Here is a 19,819-nt window from a genome sequence, read left to right on the forward strand (position 1 = left end):
TACGGTAAGTGTTTTCAGACCAAACTAGAGGCTGACCAAGCATCAGTCATTGCTAACTGTCTGAGCGAAGAAAATGAAGCTGCCGTGCCCCTTGATCCCTCTTCTAACTTTACAGTTTTGTGTAGTTGATTTCAGCGTGGCGGGATCAGGCAACAATAAAGATATGGAATATGTACATTTTTGTAGGGCTGTGCTGGACTGAAATTGCATGACCGAATTAATCTCAGGAGTTCCCATTCATCCTAGCCCAGTTAACGTTAGCTAACAAACTAAGTTAGCTAACGTAGCAAGTAGAAACAACTGGATGCATGCGAAATAATATATTTTTTTCTTCATTTTTAGCAGAAGTCTCTGTATCAATATTGGATACAGAGTTTTCCCAAGGCACCCCTTTTTAAAGAATAGGAATTTGATTAACTGTGTGGCACAAATTGTTAGGTTAGTTAATGTAATGCAACAGGTCTGGCACTTTTTAATTTTTAATTTATTTCACCTTTATTTAACCAGGTAGGGTAGTTGAGAACAAGTTCTCATTTGCAACTGCGACCTGGCCAAGATAAAGCTTGAGGTGCACCCATGGCTGAGGTGCACCCATGACCAGCTCTGACACCAGATTGCATAGCGGAGAAGGTATGGTGAGATTCGAAATGGTCGGTAATCTGTTTGTTAACTTGGCTTTCGAAGACCTTAGAAAGGCAGGGTAGGATAGATATAGGTCTGTAACAGTTTGGGTCTAGAGTGTCTCCTTTGAAGAGGGGGATGACCGCTGCAGCTTTCCAATCTTTGGGAATCTCAGACGATACAAAAGAGAGTTTGAACAGGCTAGTGATAGGGGTTGCAACAATTTCGTCAGATAATTTTAGAAAGAGAAGGTCCAGATTGTCTAGCCCGGCTGATTTGTAGGGGTCCAGCTTTTGCAGCTCTTTCAGAAAATCAGCTATCTGGATTTGGGTGAAGGAGAAATTGGGGAGGTTTGGGCGAGTTGCTGTGGGGAGTGCAGGGCTGTTGACCGGGGTAGGGGTAGACAGGTGGAAAGCATGGTCAGCCATAGAAAAATGCTTATTGAAATTCTCAATTATAGTGGATTTATCGGGGGTGACAGTGTTTCCGAGCCTCAGTGCAGTGGGCAGCTGGGAGGAGGTGCTCTTTTTCTCCCTGGACTTCACAGTGTCTCAGAACTTTTTTGAGTTTGTGCTACAGGATGCAAATTTCTGCTTGAAAAAGCTAGCCTTAGCTTTCCTAACTGCCTGTGTATATTGGTTCCTAACTTCCATGAAAAGTTGCATATTACAGGGGCTATTCGATGCTAATGCAGAACGCCACAGGATGTTTTTGTGTTGGTTAAGGGCAATCAGGTCTGGAGAGAATCAAGGGCTATATCTGTTCCTGGTTCTACATTTCTTGAATGGGGCATGCTTATTTAAGATGGTGAGGAAGACACTTTTAAAGAATGACCAGGCATCCTCTACTGATCCTACAATATCCTTCCAGGATACCCCGGCCAGGTCAATTAGAAAGGCCTGCTCGCTGAAGTGTTTAGGGAGCGTTTGACAGTGATGAGGGGTGGTCGTTTGACCACAGACCCATTACGGATGCAGGCAATGAGGCAGTGGTCGCTGAGATCTTGGTTGAAAACAACAGAGGTATGTTTGGAGGGCAAGTTGGTTAAGATGATATCTATGAGGGTGCCCATGTTTACAGATTTGGGGTTGTACCTGGTGGGTTCATTGATAGTTTGTGTGAGATTGAGGGCATCAACTTAGATTGTAGGATGGCCGGGGTGTTAAGCATGTCCTAGTTTAGGTCACCTAGCAGCACGAGCTCTGAAGATAGATGGGGGGCAATCAGTTCACATATGGTGTCCAGGGCACAGCTGGGGGCAGAGGGTGGCCTATAGCAAGCGGTAACAGTGAGAGACTTGTTTCTGGAAAGGGGGATTTTTTTTAAAGTAGAAGCTCGAATTGTTTGGGCACAGACCTGGATAGTAAGACAGAACTCTGCAGGCTAACTCCGCCCCCTTTGGTAGTTCTATCTTGTCTTAAAATGTTATAGTAAGGAAGGAAACTTCAGCGTTTTTGATGGTCTTCCTGAGCCAGGATTCAGACACGGCTAGGACATCCGGGTGGGCAGTGTGCTTGGGCAGTGAATAAAACAAACTTAGGGAAGAGGCTTCTAATGTTAACATGTATGAAACCAAGGCTTTTACGGTTACATAAGTCAACAAATGAGAGAGTCTGGGGAATGGGAGTGGAGCTAGGCACTGCAGGGCCTGGATTAACCTCTACATCACCAGAGGAACAGAGGAGGAGTAGGATAAGGGTACGGCTAAAGGACTGGTCGCCTAGTACGTTCAGAACAGAGAGTAAAAGGAACAGATTTCTGGGCACGGTAGAATAGATTCAAGGCATAATGTAGTGACAAAGGTATGGTAGGATGTGAATACAGTGGGGGTAAAGCTGTGCATAGAGTGACAATGAAAGAGATATTGTCTCTAGGAATATCATTTAAACCAGGTGATGTCATCAAATGTGTTGGAGGTCGAATAAAAGTGTTCACTAAGGCTTATTGAGCAGGGCTAGAGGCTCTACAGTGAAATAAGGCAATAAATACTAACCAAAACAGCAATGGACAAGGCATATTGACGTTCGGGAGAGGCATGCGTAGCCGAGTAATCATGGGAGTCCAGTGAGTGGCTTCAGGCAGCTAGAGTGCCGGGGCTAGCAGCTAGCAGAAGGGCCTTAGGATGTCGCGATGGAAGAAAGTGTGTTGTGGCCCCCTCGTGCTGAATATGTCGGCAGACGGATCAGTAGGGCTCCGTGTGGTAAACCAAGCCAATTGGAAAAATAGGTATAGTGGCCGAAGAATTTGTCCGATGGGCCTCTTAAGCTAACCGTCCGGTGTGCTCTAGACAGCTAACGTTAGCGGGCCGTGGCTAGCAGTGCCGCGGAGCCAGTTTGAGTACCCCCTCGAGCCCTTTTTGTCGGTAGTCCAGTCGTGAAGGATCGGTGGGGTTCCGTGCCCCGTACCGGCAGTAGAAGGGGGTTCGGGCCAGTTGGCAAAAAGGGTATTATAGACCAGGAGTGGCTGTTGGGCTTCTTCTGCTAGCTGGGATATGGGCCTAGCATGGGCTAGCTCCAGGCTAATTGGTGCTAGCTTCGTTACTTGTAGTAACGTTACTTCGGGTTATCTGATGTTTACCCTAACCTTTCCCAGCCTGGTCTCATAGACTAGATGTAACAAAGTAAATGTAAATCCGACATACTAAATTAGCAAAATACAGTATTTTACATTTGGTATCGTTACATAAGACAGAAGGTTACTCAAGGTAAAAACTAAAGGAGGGTGGATGGTCTGGTGGGCATATAACGCAAACGTCGAGGAACCCAAAGGTTGCGTGTTCGAATCTCATCAAGTTCAATTTTAGCTAATTAGAAACTTTGCAACTACTTAAAATGTTAGCTAACCCTAAATCTTAACCTTAACCCAAACCTCTAGCTGAAGTTAACCACCTAGCTAATGTTAGCCACAACAAATTGGAATATGTAACATATCATTAATTGCAATTTGTAACATATCATATGAAATGGAGTGTCTTAGATTTATGTACAGAATAATACGAAATGCTCTGAGACCAGGTTGCCTTTCCTGACCTCAGTCTCTTCTAAATACTAGTGTGCAGCTTATCCCATATTTACAACCCAAGGCAGTGTAAGTAGCCTTTGCCACAGGCTTTCAGTGTGTAAGCAATCATGCATACTGATCGGTATCTCAGTAGTCCAGGAAGTGCATGCTCTTTGCCTAACAAGCTCTGTTTTATTAGGTAATGGTGGCAGGTGGCAGATATACCTTGAAAAGATCACCAAAGCCACACAACAATACAAGCCTTGCAGCCCATACAACTGCAGTTGCCATCTCAGGTAATGCATGCAGGAGAACAGATGTTGCTCCCCATGAAAACAATATTGCTATACAAAAGGGTTTCAGCTTTTTAACAAAAAGCCATTGGTTACCTTGTTAGAGCAGATCCTTCATTCTCTCTCCATTGTCCTCAATCCATCCAGTGTCTTGAATGATGACCTACGGCCAATCAGAGAGGGAGTGTCTGAGGAGCTCATGTCGGACACGCTCCGTCGTGGTGTGGGCACCCATTACCAAATCATTAATGGTAAACTGAACCGAACTGCATGTTCCCAGCCAGGTGAGGAAACAAAACATTACAATTAGTCTGTGTACACATCTGAGTTTGTGTGTGCAAGTGTTTCTCATCAAACTTAGAAATCAGACCCTGGTTTTGTATGATAAATGTGATCCATTAATTAGTGGTAGATCATTTAGTAACATTTATTATCTTTAGGCCTATATCAGTAGCGAGCTAGTTAATATGATACAGTCATCATGTCTCGTCTGTCTCTCTGATTGGTTTAGGTGTAGTGTCATGTCTCACCCGCCTGTCTCTCTGATTGGTTTAGGTGTAGTGTCATGTCACACCCGCCTGTCTCTCTGATTGGTTTAGGCGTAGTGTCATGTCACACCCGCCTGTCTCTCTGATTGGTTTAGGTGTAGTGTCATGTCTCACCCGCCTGTCTCTCTGATTGGTTTAGGTGTAGTGTCATGTCGCACCCGCCTGTCTCTCTGATTGGTTTAGGTGTAGTGTCATGTCGCACCCGCCTGTCTCTCTGGTTGGTTTAGGTGTAGTGTCATGTCTCAGCCGCCTGTCTCTCTGATTGGTTTAGGTGTAGTGTCATGTCACGCCCGCCTGTCTCTCTGATTGGTTTAGGTGTAGTGTCATGTCTCACCTGCCTGTCTCTCTGATTGGTTTAGGTGTAGTGTCATGTCTCGCCCGCCTGTCTCTCTGATTGGTTTAGGTGTAGTGTCATGTCTCACCTGCCTGTCTCTCTGATTGGTTTAGGTGTAGTGTCATGTCTCAGCCGCCTGTCTCTCTGATTGGTTTAGGTGTAGTGTCATGTCTCAGCCGCCTGTCTCTCTGATTGGTTTAGGTGTAGTGTCATGTCGCACCCGCCTGTCTCTCTGATTGGTTTAGGTGTAGTGTCATGTCGCACCCGCCTGTCTCTCTGATTGGTTTAGGTGTAGTGTCATGTCTCAGCCGCCTGTCTCTCTGATTGGTTTAGGTGTAGTGGGGTGGAGCACTTCATCCTGCAGGTGATTGACAAGTTGCCAGACGTGGAGATGGTGGTGAATGTGCGGGACTACCCTCAGGTGCCAGGCTGGGTGCAGCCTATCCTGCCTGTCCAGTCTTTCAGTAAGGTCAGCTCTGTGACCATGCATGTCCTCATCACACACACACACAACAGTGTTGCTTGTTTATGTTATTTAGAAATATGTTTTTACTTTTGTAAATTAGATATATTTGTTGGAAGTAGTAAAAGAGTGTTGTCCAATGTGATGGCATTTGTTAGTGTAAAATGAAAGTGTGTTGTGTGCATGTATCCTGCCTGGACGTTTTGGGAGGGGGGCCCGGCGGTATGGCCCATATATCCCACTGGACTAGGACGATGGGACCTCATAAAGTAGGTTTGACCTACTTGTGTTACAAGGAAACATTTGTATTTTATACTACCAGATCATTTTCTCTGTTATTCACAAACACTCTGCACAGTGGCCCTGGAAGAGGAAGGAGTCCAGAGGATTCTTCAGAGGCTCCAGGACTAGTCCTGAGAAGAACCCCCTGGTCCTTCTGTCCAGAGAGGCTCCAGACCTGGTGGATGCTGAGTACACCAAGAACCAGGCCTGGAAGTCTGAGAAGGTCCGTCTGGAACTGCCAATGCCTGTGTGACAGTGGCTTTTTTATTTAACAATGCAAGTCAGTTAAGAACACATTTTTATTAACAATGACGACCTAGAAACAGTGGGATAACTGCCTTGTTCAGGGGCAGCACAACTGTTTTTAAATTTTTGTAAAAAAAAATGTACCTTGTCAGCTCGGGGATTCGATCGAGCAACCTTTCGGTTACTGGCCCAACGCTCTAACCACTTGGCTAGTGCTATAGAGCAGTGCTATATTTTTCAACCGCAATATCAACAACTGTTCAATATCTTCTTATTTTTTTCTTAGGACACGCTAGGTAGACCACCAGCTCAGGAGATTCCCCTGGAGGAGCACTGTCAATACAAGTAAGAACAAGATATTATGGTGGAATTGCATTGCGCTTGGTTTTGTGTATACAATGTTTTCCATCAAGTGCACAGATGTGGTGTCACTCTCTGACACTCACTGGCATTTTCCAGGTCAGCCTGGATAAAATTAGACTTATTTAGAAAAAAAAATGTTTTTAGCTTCAGAGATTTTTAGATTGACTGAGAAAACATGGCCCTGGTTTTCATGACTTGAGAGGGAAACTTCCGTTACCTGTTTCAAAGGTCTGTTAATTAACCCTGGTTATTTATCTTAAACCTTCAGCTATGGTATGAAACACTACAGGTGTGCATCGTCAGCGTCAGTTACATTTGCACGTCAGGCCAGGGCTCCAAATCATTAACTCACCTTTGTGGCCCCACCTGTTACAGACTACCAATTACCAAGGACAGGGTTAACTTTATCCTTACATTTTTACATTACATTTTAGTCATTTAGCAGACACTCTTATCCAGAGCAACTTACAGTAGTGAATGCATACATTTCATACATTTTTTTCCCCCCGTACTGGTCCCCCGTGGGAATCGAACCCACAACCCTGACGTTGCAAACACCATGCTCTACCAACTGAGCCACACAGGACTACCCTGTACACATTGTGATTTCCACCACAATTCCTACCTCATCATCTGACCTCTAACCCCTCAGGTACTTGTTCAACTTCCGGGGTGTGGCGGCCAGCTTCCGCCTCAAGCACCTGTTCCTGTGTGGCTCTCTGGTTTTCCATCCTGGAGTTCTTCTATCCCCAGCTGCTGCCCCGGGTACACTACATCCCTGTCAAACAGGACCTCTCTGACCTCAGGTGACCTGTCTGGCTTGGCTGTGTGTCATAACTGTTCACCTGTTCAACTGTCAACCTGCTCCATGGGTAATGTAGTGAAATATGTGGTTTGTCTAATATCTGAATGTTCTCTGTTATATCTATAGTGATGTCCCCTATTTCTGTCTTACCAGGGAACTGCTACAGTTTGAATGAAAACGATGAAATCGCTCAAGAGATTCCCATTAGGTAACAAGCTGGGTTGTGAACTAGAAAGAATGGCTATAGTTAATGTAACCAGTCTGTCTGCTTTCTCACAGCTTGTACAGCAGCATGCTAAATAATCAGACTATTGATATTGTTGACTTATGTTAGTTGACCAGCCTCTGCCTCCAGGGGTCAACGGTTCATCCTGGACCACCTGAGGATGGAGGACGTGTCGTGTTACTGGGAGAGACTCCTCACTGAGTTTGGTGGGCTGCTCAAGTATAAACTCCGGAGGAGGACTAACTACAATCAGGTCATCCACAAGCATGGGAGGACAGAACTGTGACCGAGCCAGAGGGGGGGTCACTCTGTATGGACTATATGGAGATCCAGTCAATGGATAGCGGCAGATTGATATTTGTTCACACTGCTTATTAATGTCCCTAATGCTGGTCTTAGAATGAGGAATTGCTGGTCTTCACATTTAGGCTGTGGTCTTCCCATTGATTCTCCATAGGGTTAGATGTAATAGAGTACCTTTTTTAAAGTATTGTGTTATAGACGATTTAGGAGTTGGAAAAACGCTGTAAAAAGAAAGCGGCTATTTGGGATTGAAATTACCATTGGGATTAGCAGACAGAAAGAGTAGGATACTGTATATGTTGGTTCTATCGCACAGTTTACAGTTTGTATTTAGCAGACCTGGGCTGAAATACTGTTTAGGGTATTATAATTACTTTCAAATATATTTTTCTTTGAAAAGACAAGTAGTTGAATATTGGAATGTGTTTGGAAATACACTTGAAAAGTATTTGAAAATACTCAAATACACTCCCATGCATTTAGCCCAGGTATTAGATTTTTGTTGTTCTTGTTTAAATTAGTATATGAAAGGGGGATACCTATTCTGTTATACAACTGAAATGTGTCTTCTGCATTTAACCCAACCCCTCTGAAAATACAGTACTTTCAAATAGTAGGCTATTTATAGGAAACTATTTGAAAGTACTTTAAAATAATTCCAATAGAAGTAGTTGATTCGGGCCACACATGTATTTTAACCCAGGCCTGGTATTTAGTCTTTCCATGCTCAAAATATCAGTGACTTTACGCCTCGAAAGGAACTTAGAGTAGAGGATTTAGGAAGAGCTTGATAGCGTTTGCCATCAACTGATTTCTGCTATCTCACCCCACACTGAAATTGTGTGAAAAATCAATGAAATTTGTTGTTTCTGGGAAATTACACCGAAAAGGCAATTTTCAATCTGCTTTCCCGTACTGCCCTCTAGTGGGTGACCGAAGCCCTGTATGCTGCTCAGGAGTTGATACTTACATCTTCCATTTTATTGCCCGTGGTCCATTCAACTACAAACGCAACCAAAACACTCCTCACCTCAGAGTGTTGCCTCTGTTTAAGAAGAACAATGCACTACCATTGCCATATACTGATATGATGTAGCTTGAAACATTACATATTAAGCAGTAAATAACTACACTCAGTGCCAATAGAATGTTATTCATTAATGTAGAATGCCATGTTGTCAAACACACTGTCATTATACTTCTTTACTTGGACCTGCCTTGGAGAAGATGAGTATAAGCCATAATGGCACTGAAATGTTGAATATGTTCTAGTATTCCCATTGTAGAATGTATGTGTTAGTTCTCTGATTCTACAGCTGTGGCACACACGTATGTAAGGTACTTTGTGCTGTGTATTGTCTTGAGTAAGAGGTACAATGCCAAAAAACTATGCTCAGCTTGTGGTCAAAACATATGACGTGATCTTCATGGTTAGTCAGAGTATTGTATGCACAGAGATGGTAATATCATGGGCAGGTTGATTCACCTGCGAAGTCAGTGGAATAGTTTTGGTTTGTCTGTTGGCCTTTAATTAATAGTAATTGATGGTATTTTTGGCATGAAACACAATGACAATGTTGTGATATGATGCAATAACATTTTATATCGAATGTATCATTTTTACCTCTAATAAACCATTCAAATCTCAAGTCAATTCAGAATGGTCTCCCAATAATGTGTATATTTGGTCCTCCACCTGAAGGGGGTGCTCTCCAACTAGATATCTTCAATTTACCAGCTAGCAGTTCAGCGGTGTGCCGGTGGAAAATACCAACTACAAGGACATTTCAGATTAAATAGGTAAAATACTCAGTAAACAATTTAACTGTTCAAACGTAGTCTGTAATATAACTATGCTTAACTACGTTAGACAAATAATAGACCTTGCTTCATAAAGCACGGAACTGCTGAACAAGTTAGCTTACACAGCTAGCATGATGAATCCCCCTTATCTCGCTGCTTCTTTGCATGGAACAATATGCTTTGATAACTTGGAAGTTACGGTGAAGACATGCACCGTCTTTGGTAACCGTGCCACCTCACCTGCTCCATTTGAATGCAAACGTAACATTGTATCGTTTTGTCGTTCAGTCTGCTTCGTACGATAGCTACATAAGTGGTCACCTTTACTTCGGCTTGGGTGTTGTTGACCTATATGTCATAACTTCCAACCAGTGTAGACATTATTTGTCAATGTTCCAGCAAGTGTTAAAGTTCCATAACATTAAATACCATCCCTGGAAATGTACAGTAGGTATTCGATTTTAGAATATTGCACACTCTACTTCATACAGTACATAATATGCATATATCACCAATGACTATGCAATGTCAGATGCGGTATTAAAACAGCTGTTACACTGTGTATGTATTTTGTCCATTTGCTCTCTATTCATCTGCCCAAAGGACATTTATTTAGCAAAAGGATTAGCTGTAACATCCTAGCTCCTGGCCCTGTGTTCTCAGATCCAGCTCCCATTACTGGTGAAGCGTTCATGATGCATCCTCCTGAACTGCCCTGGGTGTCCCCAGCCCCATGTCAGTAGGCAGCCTCTGCACCGGACCACTGTGGGGTCTCCTCCAGCTAGCCATGCCCTCCCTGGGGCGCCTCCTCCCCAGGGTCCATGCAGCTGACAGTGAGACGCCTGCCCCGGTACAGATCGGATCCCCTCCCCAGAGTTCCCAGACACTGGATGGGACCGCATCAAGGATCTCTTTGACAGGGAGTAAGTTATGACTGTGACGCCTCTCTCCTATTGTCTGTGGCTTAGCTGAGTAAACCCATGACCATCAGGGAGCGCTCCCCATTGCTTATCAGTGCAGCGGATGAGTTTTCCAGCCTGCACTGAGTTTAGAAGGTTCCAGTTAGTTTAGAAGGTTCCAGACTTCTAGTGTAGCATAAGACTCCTTGCCTTACTGGGCTTTTAAAAATGGTCTAAAAATTCTCTATTTGATTTTAAAGTTTGTTTATACACCCCTTCCCTGTGTTCCCAGTGAAATGCAGAAGTATCCAGAGAAGCTCTCCAGCGTGGTGAAGAGTATCTTAGCTGCCTCCTTGGCTGGCATGATCTACGGAGGGCTGCCTGCCCCCTGGCACGCCAGGGAGAGGTTCATCCTGCTCCACCAGGCTGAGATATACCACAGCCGGGGGGAAGCTGTGGTGAGTGTCTGCGGTTGTGAATTAACAGCAGGCCACTACATAAATGCAATACGATGTCAATGCTTTTGTATACGTTTTCCCAAGTGCAGCGAAAGCACATTGTGTCTGTCTAATTCGTATTTTATGTTTGTCTTGTGTTGATGGAGGCTCTGTGTTGTCGTTGTTCTCCCCCAGCGTTCTGCCCATAACGCAGCCATCCGGGGCTTTGTGAGGTACGGCTGGAGCTGGAGAGTGGCAGCCTTCGTCACATTATTCCAGTAAACAATGACTACATGACTATGGGACTCTTTCCTCTGTGGCCACTATATTAGTTTGTTCTCCTGTGCTGATTAACATTGGTTGATTCTCTTGCTCTTTCTCTCTCTCTCTGTGTATGTGTGTGTGTGTGTGTGTGTGTGTGTGTGTGTGTGTGTGTGTGTGTGTGTGTGTGTGTGTGTGTGTGTGTGTGTGTGTGTGTGTGTGTGTGTGTGTGTGTGTGTGTGTGTGTTCTGTGAGCACAGGCCTGTCTGTGTGCAGAGACAAGTATACCCTTAGCCACTACGCAGCAGGAGGTGAGTTACTTCAAATGGAGAGGATGCCTCAATGTATTATACACACCCACACTTATTCAATTACTTTACTGTAATAATTCATAAGACACAGAGTACCAGTCAAAAGTTTGGACACACCTACTTATTCAAGGGGTTTTCTTTATTTTTACTATTTTCTACATTGTAGAATAATAGTGAAGACATCAAAACTATTAAATAACACATATAGAATCATGTAGTAAACAAAAAAGTGTTAAACAAATCAAAATATATTACATATTTGAGATTCTTCAAAGTAGCCACCCTTTGCCTTGATGAAAGCTTTGCACACTCTTGTCATTCTCTCAACCAGCTTCATGAGGAATGATTTTCCAATAGTCTTGAAGGAGTTCCCACATATGCCAAGCACTTGTTGGCTGCTTTTCCTTCACTCTGCGGTCCAACTCATCCAAAACCATCTCAATTGGGTTGAGGTCGGGTGATTGTGGAGGCCAGGTCATCTGATGCAGCACTCCATCACGCTCCTTCTTGGTCAAATAGCCCTTACACAGCCTGGAGGTATGTTGGGTCATTGTACTTTGGAAAAACAAATGATAGTCCCACTAAGCACAAACCAGATGGGATGGTGTATCGCTGCAGAATGCTGTGGTAGCCATGCTGGTTAAGTGTGCCTTGAATTCTAAATAAATCACCCGACAGTGTCACCAGCAAAGCACACTATCAAACCTCCTCCATGCTTCCTGGCGGGAACAACAAATGGGGCAATCATTTGTTCACCTGCTCTGCTTCTCACAAAGACATGGCGGTTGGAACCAAAAATCTCACATTTTCCACCGGTCTAATGTCCATTGCTCATGTTTCTTGGCCCAAGCAAGTCTCTTCTTCTTATTGTTGTCCTTTAGTAGTGGTTTCTTTGTAGAAATTCGAATGAATGCCTGATTGACGCAGTCTCCTCTGAACAGTTGATGTTGAGATGTGTCTGTTACTTAAACTCTGTGAAGCATTTATTTGGGCTGCAATTTCTGAGGCTGGTAACTCTAATGAACTTATCCTCTGCAGCAGAGGTAACTCTGGGTCTTCCTTTCCTGTGGCGGTCCTCATGAGAGCCAGTTTCATCATAGCGCTTGATGTTTTTGCGACTGCACTTTAAGAAACTTTCGAAGTTCTTGAAATTTTCCGGATTGACTGACTTTCATTTCTTAAAGTAATGATGGACTGTTGTTTCACTTTGCTTATTTGAGCTGTTCTTGACATAATATGGACTTGGTCTTTTACCAAATAAGGCTATCTTCTGTATACAACCCCTACCTTGTCACAACACAATTGATTGGCTCAAACGCATTAAGAAGGAAAGAAATTCCACAAATTAACTTAACAAGGCACACCTGTTAATTGAAATGCATTCCAAGTGACTACCTCATGAAGCTGGTTGAGAGAATGCCAAGAGTGTGCAAAGCTGTCATCAAGGCAAAGGGTGGCTAGTTTGAATAATCTCAAATACTAAATATATTTTGATTTGTTTAACACTTTTTTGGTTATTACATGATTCCATATGTGTTATTTCATAGTTTTGATGTCTTCACTATTATTCTACAATGTAAACAATAGTAAAAATATAGAAAAGCCCTTGAATGAGTAGGTGTCAACTTTTGACTGGTACTGTATACATTGCCTTCGGAAAGTATTCAGACTCCTTGACTTTTTCCACATTTTGTTAGGTTACAGCCTTATTCTAAAATGTATTAAGTTGTTTTTTTCCCTCATCAATCTGCACACAATAACCCATAATGACAAAGCAAAACCAGAAACATCACATTTACATAAGTATTCAGACATTTTACTGAGTACTTTGTTGAAGCACCTTTGGAAGCAATTACAGCCTTGAGTCTTCTTGGGTATGATGCTACAAGCTTGGCACACCTGTATTTGGGAAGTTCTGTCAGGTTGGATGGGGAATGTTGCTGCACAGCTATTTTCACGTCTCTCCAGAGTAGAGGTCGACCGATTAATCGGAATGGCCGATTTCAAGTTTTCATAGCAATCGGTAATCGGTATTTTTGGACACCGATTGTGTCCGATTTTTAAAAAAAAACTTTTTTTTTACACCTTTATTTAACTAGGCAAGTCAGTTAAGAACACATTCTTATTTTCAATGAAGGCCTAGGAACGGTGGGTTAACTGACCCCCTTGTTCAGGGGCAGAACGACAGATTTTTACCTTGTCAGCTCGGGGATTCGTTTTTGCAACCTTCCGGTTACTAGTCCAATGCTCTAACCACCTGCCTTACATTGCACTCCACGAGGAGCCTGCGTGGCAGGCTGACTACCTGTTACGCGAGGGCAGCAAGAAGCCAAGGTAAGTTGCTAGCTAGCATTAAACTTATCTCATAAAAAACAATCAATCTTAACATAATCACTAGTTAACTACACATGGCTGATGATATTACTAGTTTATCTAGCGTGTCCTGCATTGCATATAATCGATGCGGTGCCTGTTCATTTCTCATCGAATCACAGCCTACTTCGCCAAACGGGTGATGATTTAACAAGCACATTCGCGAAAAAAGCACTGTCGTTGCACCAATGTGTACCTAACCATAAACATCAATGCCTTTCTTTAAAATCAATACACAAATATATATTTTTAAACCTGTATATTTAGTTAATATTGCCTGTTAACATGAATTTCTTATAACTAGGGAAATTGTGTCACTTATCTTGCGTTCCGTGCAAGCAGTCAGGGTATATGCAGCTTTTTGGGCCGCTTGGCTCGTTGCGAACTGTGTGAAGTCCATTTATTCCTAACAAAGACCGTAATTAATTTGCCAGAATTGTACATAATTATGACATAACATTGAAGGTTGTGCAATGTAACAGGAATATTTAGATTTAGGGATGCCATCCGTTAGATAAAATACGGAACGGTTCCGTATTTCACTGAAAGAATAAACGTTTTGTTTTCGAAATGATAGTTTCCGGATTCGACCATATTAATGACCAAAGGCTCGTATTTCTGTGTGTTATTATGTTATAATTAAGTCTATTATTTGATAGAGCAGTCTGACTGAGTGATGGTAGGCAGCAGCAGGCTCGTAAGCATTCATTCAAACAGCACTTTCGTGCGTTTGCCAGCAGCTCTTCGCTGTGCTTCAAGCATAGGCTTGAAGTCATAAACGGCTCAATCAACTCCCGAGATTAGGCTGGTGTAACCGATGTGAAATGGCTAGCTATTTAGCGGGGTGCGCGCTAATAGCGTTTCAAACGTCACTCACTCTGAGACTTGGAGTAGTTGTTCCCCTTGCTCTGCAAGGGCCGCGGCTTTTGTGGAGCGATGGGTAACGATGCTTCGAGGGTGGCTGTTGTCGATGTGTTCCTGTTTCGAGCCAAGGTAGGGGCGAAGAGAGGGACGGAAGCTATACTGTTACACTGGCAATACTAAAGTGCCTACAAGAACATCCAATAGTCAAAGGTATATGAAATACAAATCGTATAGAGAGATAGTCTACAATATATAACTACAACCTAAAACTTCTTACCTGGGAATATTCAAGACTCATGTTAAAAGGAACCACCAGCTTTCATATGTTCTCATGTTCTGAGCAAGGAACTTAAACGTTAGCTTTTTTACATGGCACATTTTGCACTTTTACTTTCTTCTCCAACACTTTGTTTTTGCATTATTTAAACAAAATTGAACATGTTTCATTATTTATTTGAGGCTAAATTGATTTTATTGAAGTTTATATTAAGTTAAAATAAGTGTTCATTCAGTATTGTTGTAATTGTCATTATTACAAATAAAAAAATCAGGTGATTAATCGGTATCTGTTTTTTTTTTGGTCCTCCAATAATCGGTATCGGCGTTGAAGTCCGGGCTCTGTCTGGGACATTGAGACTTGTCCCGAAGCCACTCCTGCATTGTCTTCAAATCAAATTTTATTAGTCACATGCGCTGAATACAACAGGTGTAGACCTTACAGTGAATTGCTTACTTACGAGCCCATAACCAACAATGCAGTTTAAAAAAAAATACAGTTAAGAATAAGAAATAAAAGTAACAAGAAATAAAAGAGCAGTAGTCAAATAACAATAGCGAGACATGGACTACAGAGTCAATGTGCGGGGGCACTGGTTAGTTGAGGTAATATGTACATGAAGGTAGAGTTATTAAAGTGACTATGCATAGATGATAACAACAGAGAGTAACAGTGGTGTAAAAGGGAGGGGGGAATGCAAATAGTCTGGGTAGCCATTTGATTAGATGTTCAGGAGTCTTATGGCTTAGGGGTAGAAGCTGTTTAGAAGCCTCTTGGACCTAGACTTGGCGCTCCGGTACCGCTTACTGTGCGGCATCAGAGAGAACAGTCTATGACAAGGGTGGCTGGAGTCTTTGATGTACTGGGCCGTTCGCACTACCCTCTGTAGTCCCTTGCGGTCAGAGGCAGAGCAGTTGCCATACCAGGCAGTGATGCAACCAGTCTTGGCTGTGTTCTTAGGGTTGTAGTCCTGTTGGAAGGTGAAACTTTGCCCCAGTCTGAGATCTTGAGCAGGTTTTCATCAAGGATCACTCTGAATGCCAAGCGTCACGTCTGGAGGAAACCTGGCACCATTCCTATGGTGAAGCATGGTGGTGGCAGCATCATGCTGTGTGGCTGTTTTTCAGCAGCAGGGACTGGGAGACTAGTCAGGATCGAGGGAAAGATGAATGGAGTCTATGACAAGAGTGGCTGGAGTCTTTGAACATTTTTAGGGCCTTCCTCTGACACCGCCTGGTATAGAGTTAAGTGCCTTGTTCAGGGGCAGAACGACAGTTTTTTACCTTGTCAGCTCGGGGATTCGAGCTCTCAGTTACTAGTCCAACGCTCTAACCACTAGGCTACTTGCCACCCCAAGTCCAATCAAGTTGTAGAAACATCTCAAGGATGATCAATGGAAACAGGATGCACCTGAGCTCAATTTTGATTCTCATAGCAAAGGGTCTAAATACTTATGTAAATAAGGCATTTCTGTTTTTTATTTTGAATACATTTGCACAAAAAAAAAATATTTTTGATTTGTCATTATGGGGTATTGTTTGTAGATTGCTGAGGATATTTATTTATTTAATCCACTTTAGAATAAGGCTGTAATGTAACAAAATGTGGGAAAAGTCAAGGGGTCTGAATACTTTCTGAAGGTACTGTATATGAGTCTTGTGATTTAGGAAAATGTCATTATGATAGTGTTTTAGTATAAATGGGTCCTAGTGAAATAATTGTTGGTGTGTGTATATATATATATATATATATATATATATATATATATATATATATATATATATATATATATATATAGTTAATTAATTATATAATTTATTAGATAAGAAAACGCTAATAATGAATATACTTTTCCTACAGTGCCTTCAGAAAGTATTCATACCCCTTGACTTATTCTACATGTTGTGTTACAACCTGAATTAAAAATGGATTAAATATATTTTGTCACCCATCTACACACAATAAATACCCCATAATGGAAAAAGTGAAAACATGTTTTAAGATATTTCAGCAAATTTGTTGAAAATGAAAAACACCTAATTTACATAAGTATTCACACCCATTTGCTATGACACTCCAAATTGAGCTCAGATGCATACAATTTTCTTTGATCATCCTTGACATGTCGCTACAACTTGATTGGAGTCCACCTGTGGCCAATTCAATTGTTTGGACATGATTTAGAAAGAAACACACTTCTCTATATAAAGTCCCACAGTTGACAGTGCATAACAGTAAATCTTCGAGAGAGAATTGTGAGGAGGCATATATCTGGAGAAGGGTATTAAAAAAAATCTAGAGTGTTGAACATTTCCAAGAGCACAGCGGTCTCCATCATTGGGAAATCTGGGCTTTATGGGAGAGTGGCCAGACGGAAGCCACTCCTGAGAAAAAGGCACATGACAGCACGCCTGGAGTTTGCGAAAAGGCACGTGAAAGATTCAGAGCATAAGGCAAAAGATTCTGTGGTCTGATGATTTGGCCTGAATGGAAAGCGCTATGTCTGGCGAAAACCAGGCACAGCTCATCACCCATCTAACACCATCCCTACCGTGAAGCATGGTAGTGGCAGCATCATGCTATGGGGATGCTTTTCAGTGGCATGGACTGGGAGACTGGTAAGAACAGAGGGAACAATTAATGGAGACAAATACAGGCAAATCATTAATGACAACCTGCTTCATTGCAAACAACCTTAGACTGGGGAAAAGACAGCCAAAGCAATGCTGGAATGGCTTCAGAACAAGACTGAAAGTCCTTGAGTGGCCCAGACTTGAATCCCATTGAAAATCTGTGGAAATACACCACCGCTCCCCATCTAACTTAACAGAGGTTGAAAAAATCTGCAAGGAAGAATGGGAGAAAATCCCCAAATCTAGATGTGCAAAACTGATCCAGACATACCCAACACGACTCAAAGCTGTAATCCCCACCAAAGGTGCTTCTACAAAGTATTGACACGAGTGTGAATACTTTTCTGTATTTCATTTAAAACATTTGCTAATTTCTAAAAACATGTTTTCACTTTATCATTATGGGGCATTGTGTTCAGATGGGTGAGAATTGTTTCTTTTGAATTCAGGCTGTATCACAACAATGTGGAATAAGTCAAGGGTATGAATACTTTCTGAAGGCACAGTGTGATTATTGTAAATGTGTGAGTATGACATTCCTGCCTGTGTGTGTTTGAGCAGCTGTGACAGGAGGCCTATTCAGGCTGAACCTGGGTCTCGGGGGACTGGTGGCAGGCACGGCCATAGGAGCAACCATGGGGTGAGATGATATAAGGGTTTTCAGTGGCAAAATAACGGACTGGTTTTGAACAAAGTGGTTACCTGGACTAATAGTGTTTACAGTGGAGAAGAGGTTTGAGGGAGCCAGATACTGCAGGGTAAATTATGAACTATGAAGCCTGAAGAATGTGAGAAGAAAGTCTCTGGCTGCCAGCTGCGCCCCCTCCCTGCAACCCCTCTGCTACCCAGCTGCCCTCCCCCTAGCCATGCGCTGTGTGCCAGAGGGACTCATGTGCGTTGCAGAGGGTTGTGTTTTGGGCAGTAGAGCAGGGAGGGAGGCCAAGGCAGCAGCTGCCCCTCTATTTTTACCAACCCATTGTTACGCCAGCCTTTCATCTCCATCCAGCCCCCTCTATCTCTGCTGCACTAGTCCCTTCTCTCCTCTTCACCTGTCTTCTCCATCCTTTTCCTCTCCTGCCTCTCTTCCCCCTTTTGATTTGTATGTATATCTAATGTGTCAGTGAAGGTTTTTAGTGTAGTAATGGACTGGTTGTATGTGATCCAACATCCATGTTGCTGTGTCTCCAGAGCGAAGCAGAGCGCTGTCCATGTCTGCCTCAGTGCCCAGCCACCTGGACTGTGTGTTTGATGTGTGCAAACAGTCCCGGGAGCACCCACAGCCTCAGCCAGGTGCAAGGTGGGTGTGGGGGGATGAAAGCAGGCAGCTAATCAGATAACACATCACGCTCCAAATGTCTGCCCCTACCTCCTTCATAGTCCTGACACATGGATGAGGTGATAGGGGCGGGGCGGGTTACTAAGTGAGTGATAGCCACCACAGCTCTTCATGCTAAACTGAGTTTAAGGGGGTTGGAATGAGAGGTGTAGTCGATAACGGGAAATGCTCAGAGAGGCAGCAACATGGCGTCCATCTCTGAACTTGGCCAAACTCTCTGTATTGTATAACAGTCTGAGAGTAAGTGACAGCCACAGTGACAGAATTTAATGTGACGCAGAACATTGACATGTTGGAATGAAGGTGATGTCAGCTCGGCTCATGTCATCTCTTGTCAGGGTGCCGGCAGGAGCTCTGATCATCGCCATGCAGGGATTGGCTGGAGCTCTGATCATCGCCATGCAGGGATTGGCTGGAGCTCTGATCATCGCCATGCAGGGATTGGCAGGAGAAACGGTCTGGGAGAGGAGGAGGAGGAGGAGGAGGAGGGAGCGCAGAGATCTGTATGAACTACAACTGGCAGAATGGTATATTGCATGGGCATCAAAACAAACACACACACTTTTTTACTCCAAGTATTCACTCACTTTTTCCAACGCCCTCAAGGAGTTCCCGTTTGCAGTTGACGGATGACCTGATTGGTGATTTGAGCAGCAGTGGGCGGACCCAGGATGTAGACAAGGACATACAGAAGATCCAGGAGCTGCTCGGTTTACCACGGAACGAGTCCGTGGCCCAGGACTGACAGCCAATGACAGCAGCTGAAATACTCAGATACCAATCATAGCCATCCTCACAGACAGACAATGGTGGGTGGGACTTTCCTCACCCCTGGGGACATACTGTTGTTTCTGTTGATGTTGACTACTCTATTCTGTTTACTTCTGTTGAATGGAAAAGGGGACCTACTTATTCGCTCAACAAAATATGTATTGATGCTGTATTATGATTTATACTGTAAATGTGATTGCTTTGTCTGGAACTTTTAAATGATTTCCAACATGTTTAATATAAATGGCAATAATGACACACTATCTTCAGGTCTGAAATTCACTGCATTAGTCATGACGTGTGCGAAGTACATGAGGCTGAGAGCCAGTGGGTCTGGAGTTGTGGTCCCATTATTCAGAAGAACTTTGAG

General features: G+C 43.2%; 1 protein-coding gene and 2 pseudogenes across 2 annotated transcripts; all 3 read left to right on the top strand.

Annotated features, from left to right (window-relative positions):
• Positions 1-593: 593 nt before the first annotated feature.
• Positions 594-9,138, top strand: LOC115179179 (protein O-glucosyltransferase 1-like; annotated as a pseudogene).
• An 812-nt stretch (positions 9,139-9,950) lies between these two features.
• Positions 9,951-11,042, top strand: LOC115179177 (complex I assembly factor TIMMDC1, mitochondrial-like; annotated as a pseudogene).
• A 42-nt stretch (positions 11,043-11,084) lies between these two features.
• On the top strand, positions 11,085-19,709 carry LOC115179178 (complex I assembly factor TIMMDC1, mitochondrial-like). Of its 2 annotated transcripts, XM_029740535.1 has the most exons (6): positions 11,108-11,195; positions 15,721-15,723; positions 17,901-17,982; positions 18,531-18,639; positions 19,017-19,205; positions 19,285-19,709. In XM_029740535.1, the coding sequence occupies exons 4-6, from the start codon at positions 18,551-18,553 to the stop codon at positions 19,421-19,423; spliced, it is 417 nt and encodes a 138-aa protein (XP_029596395.1). In that variant the 5' UTR covers positions 11,108-11,195; positions 15,721-15,723; positions 17,901-17,982; positions 18,531-18,550; the 3' UTR covers positions 19,424-19,709. The 2 variants fall into 2 exon arrangements, with proteins under 2 accessions (XP_029596396.1, XP_029596395.1); XM_029740536.1 differs by lacking the exon at positions 15,721-15,723 and having other exon boundaries at positions 11,085-11,195; positions 17,904-17,982.
• The last annotated feature ends 110 nt before the right edge of the window (positions 19,710-19,819 follow it).

This window comes from Salmo trutta, chromosome 39 (genome assembly GCF_901001165.1).
Source record: "Salmo trutta chromosome 39, fSalTru1.1, whole genome shotgun sequence".
Lineage (NCBI taxonomy): Eukaryota > Metazoa > Chordata > Actinopteri > Salmoniformes > Salmonidae > Salmo > Salmo trutta.

What these genes read in the sequence shown, in the direction of transcription:
- LOC115179178 (XM_029740536.1), top strand. Translation starts at nt 18,551, where the DNA reads ATGTCTGCCTCAGTGCCCAGCCACCTGGACTGTGTGTTTGATGTGTGC. An exon ending in CAGCCTCAGCCAGGTGCAAG is followed by an intron (nt 18,640 to 19,016) that starts GTGGGTGTGGGG and finishes ATCTCTTGTCAG; the next exon opens with GGTGCCGGCAGGAGCTCTGA. An exon ending in GAACTACAACTGGCAGAATG is followed by an intron (nt 19,206 to 19,284) that starts GTATATTGCATG and finishes AACGCCCTCAAG; the next exon opens with GAGTTCCCGTTTGCAGTTGA.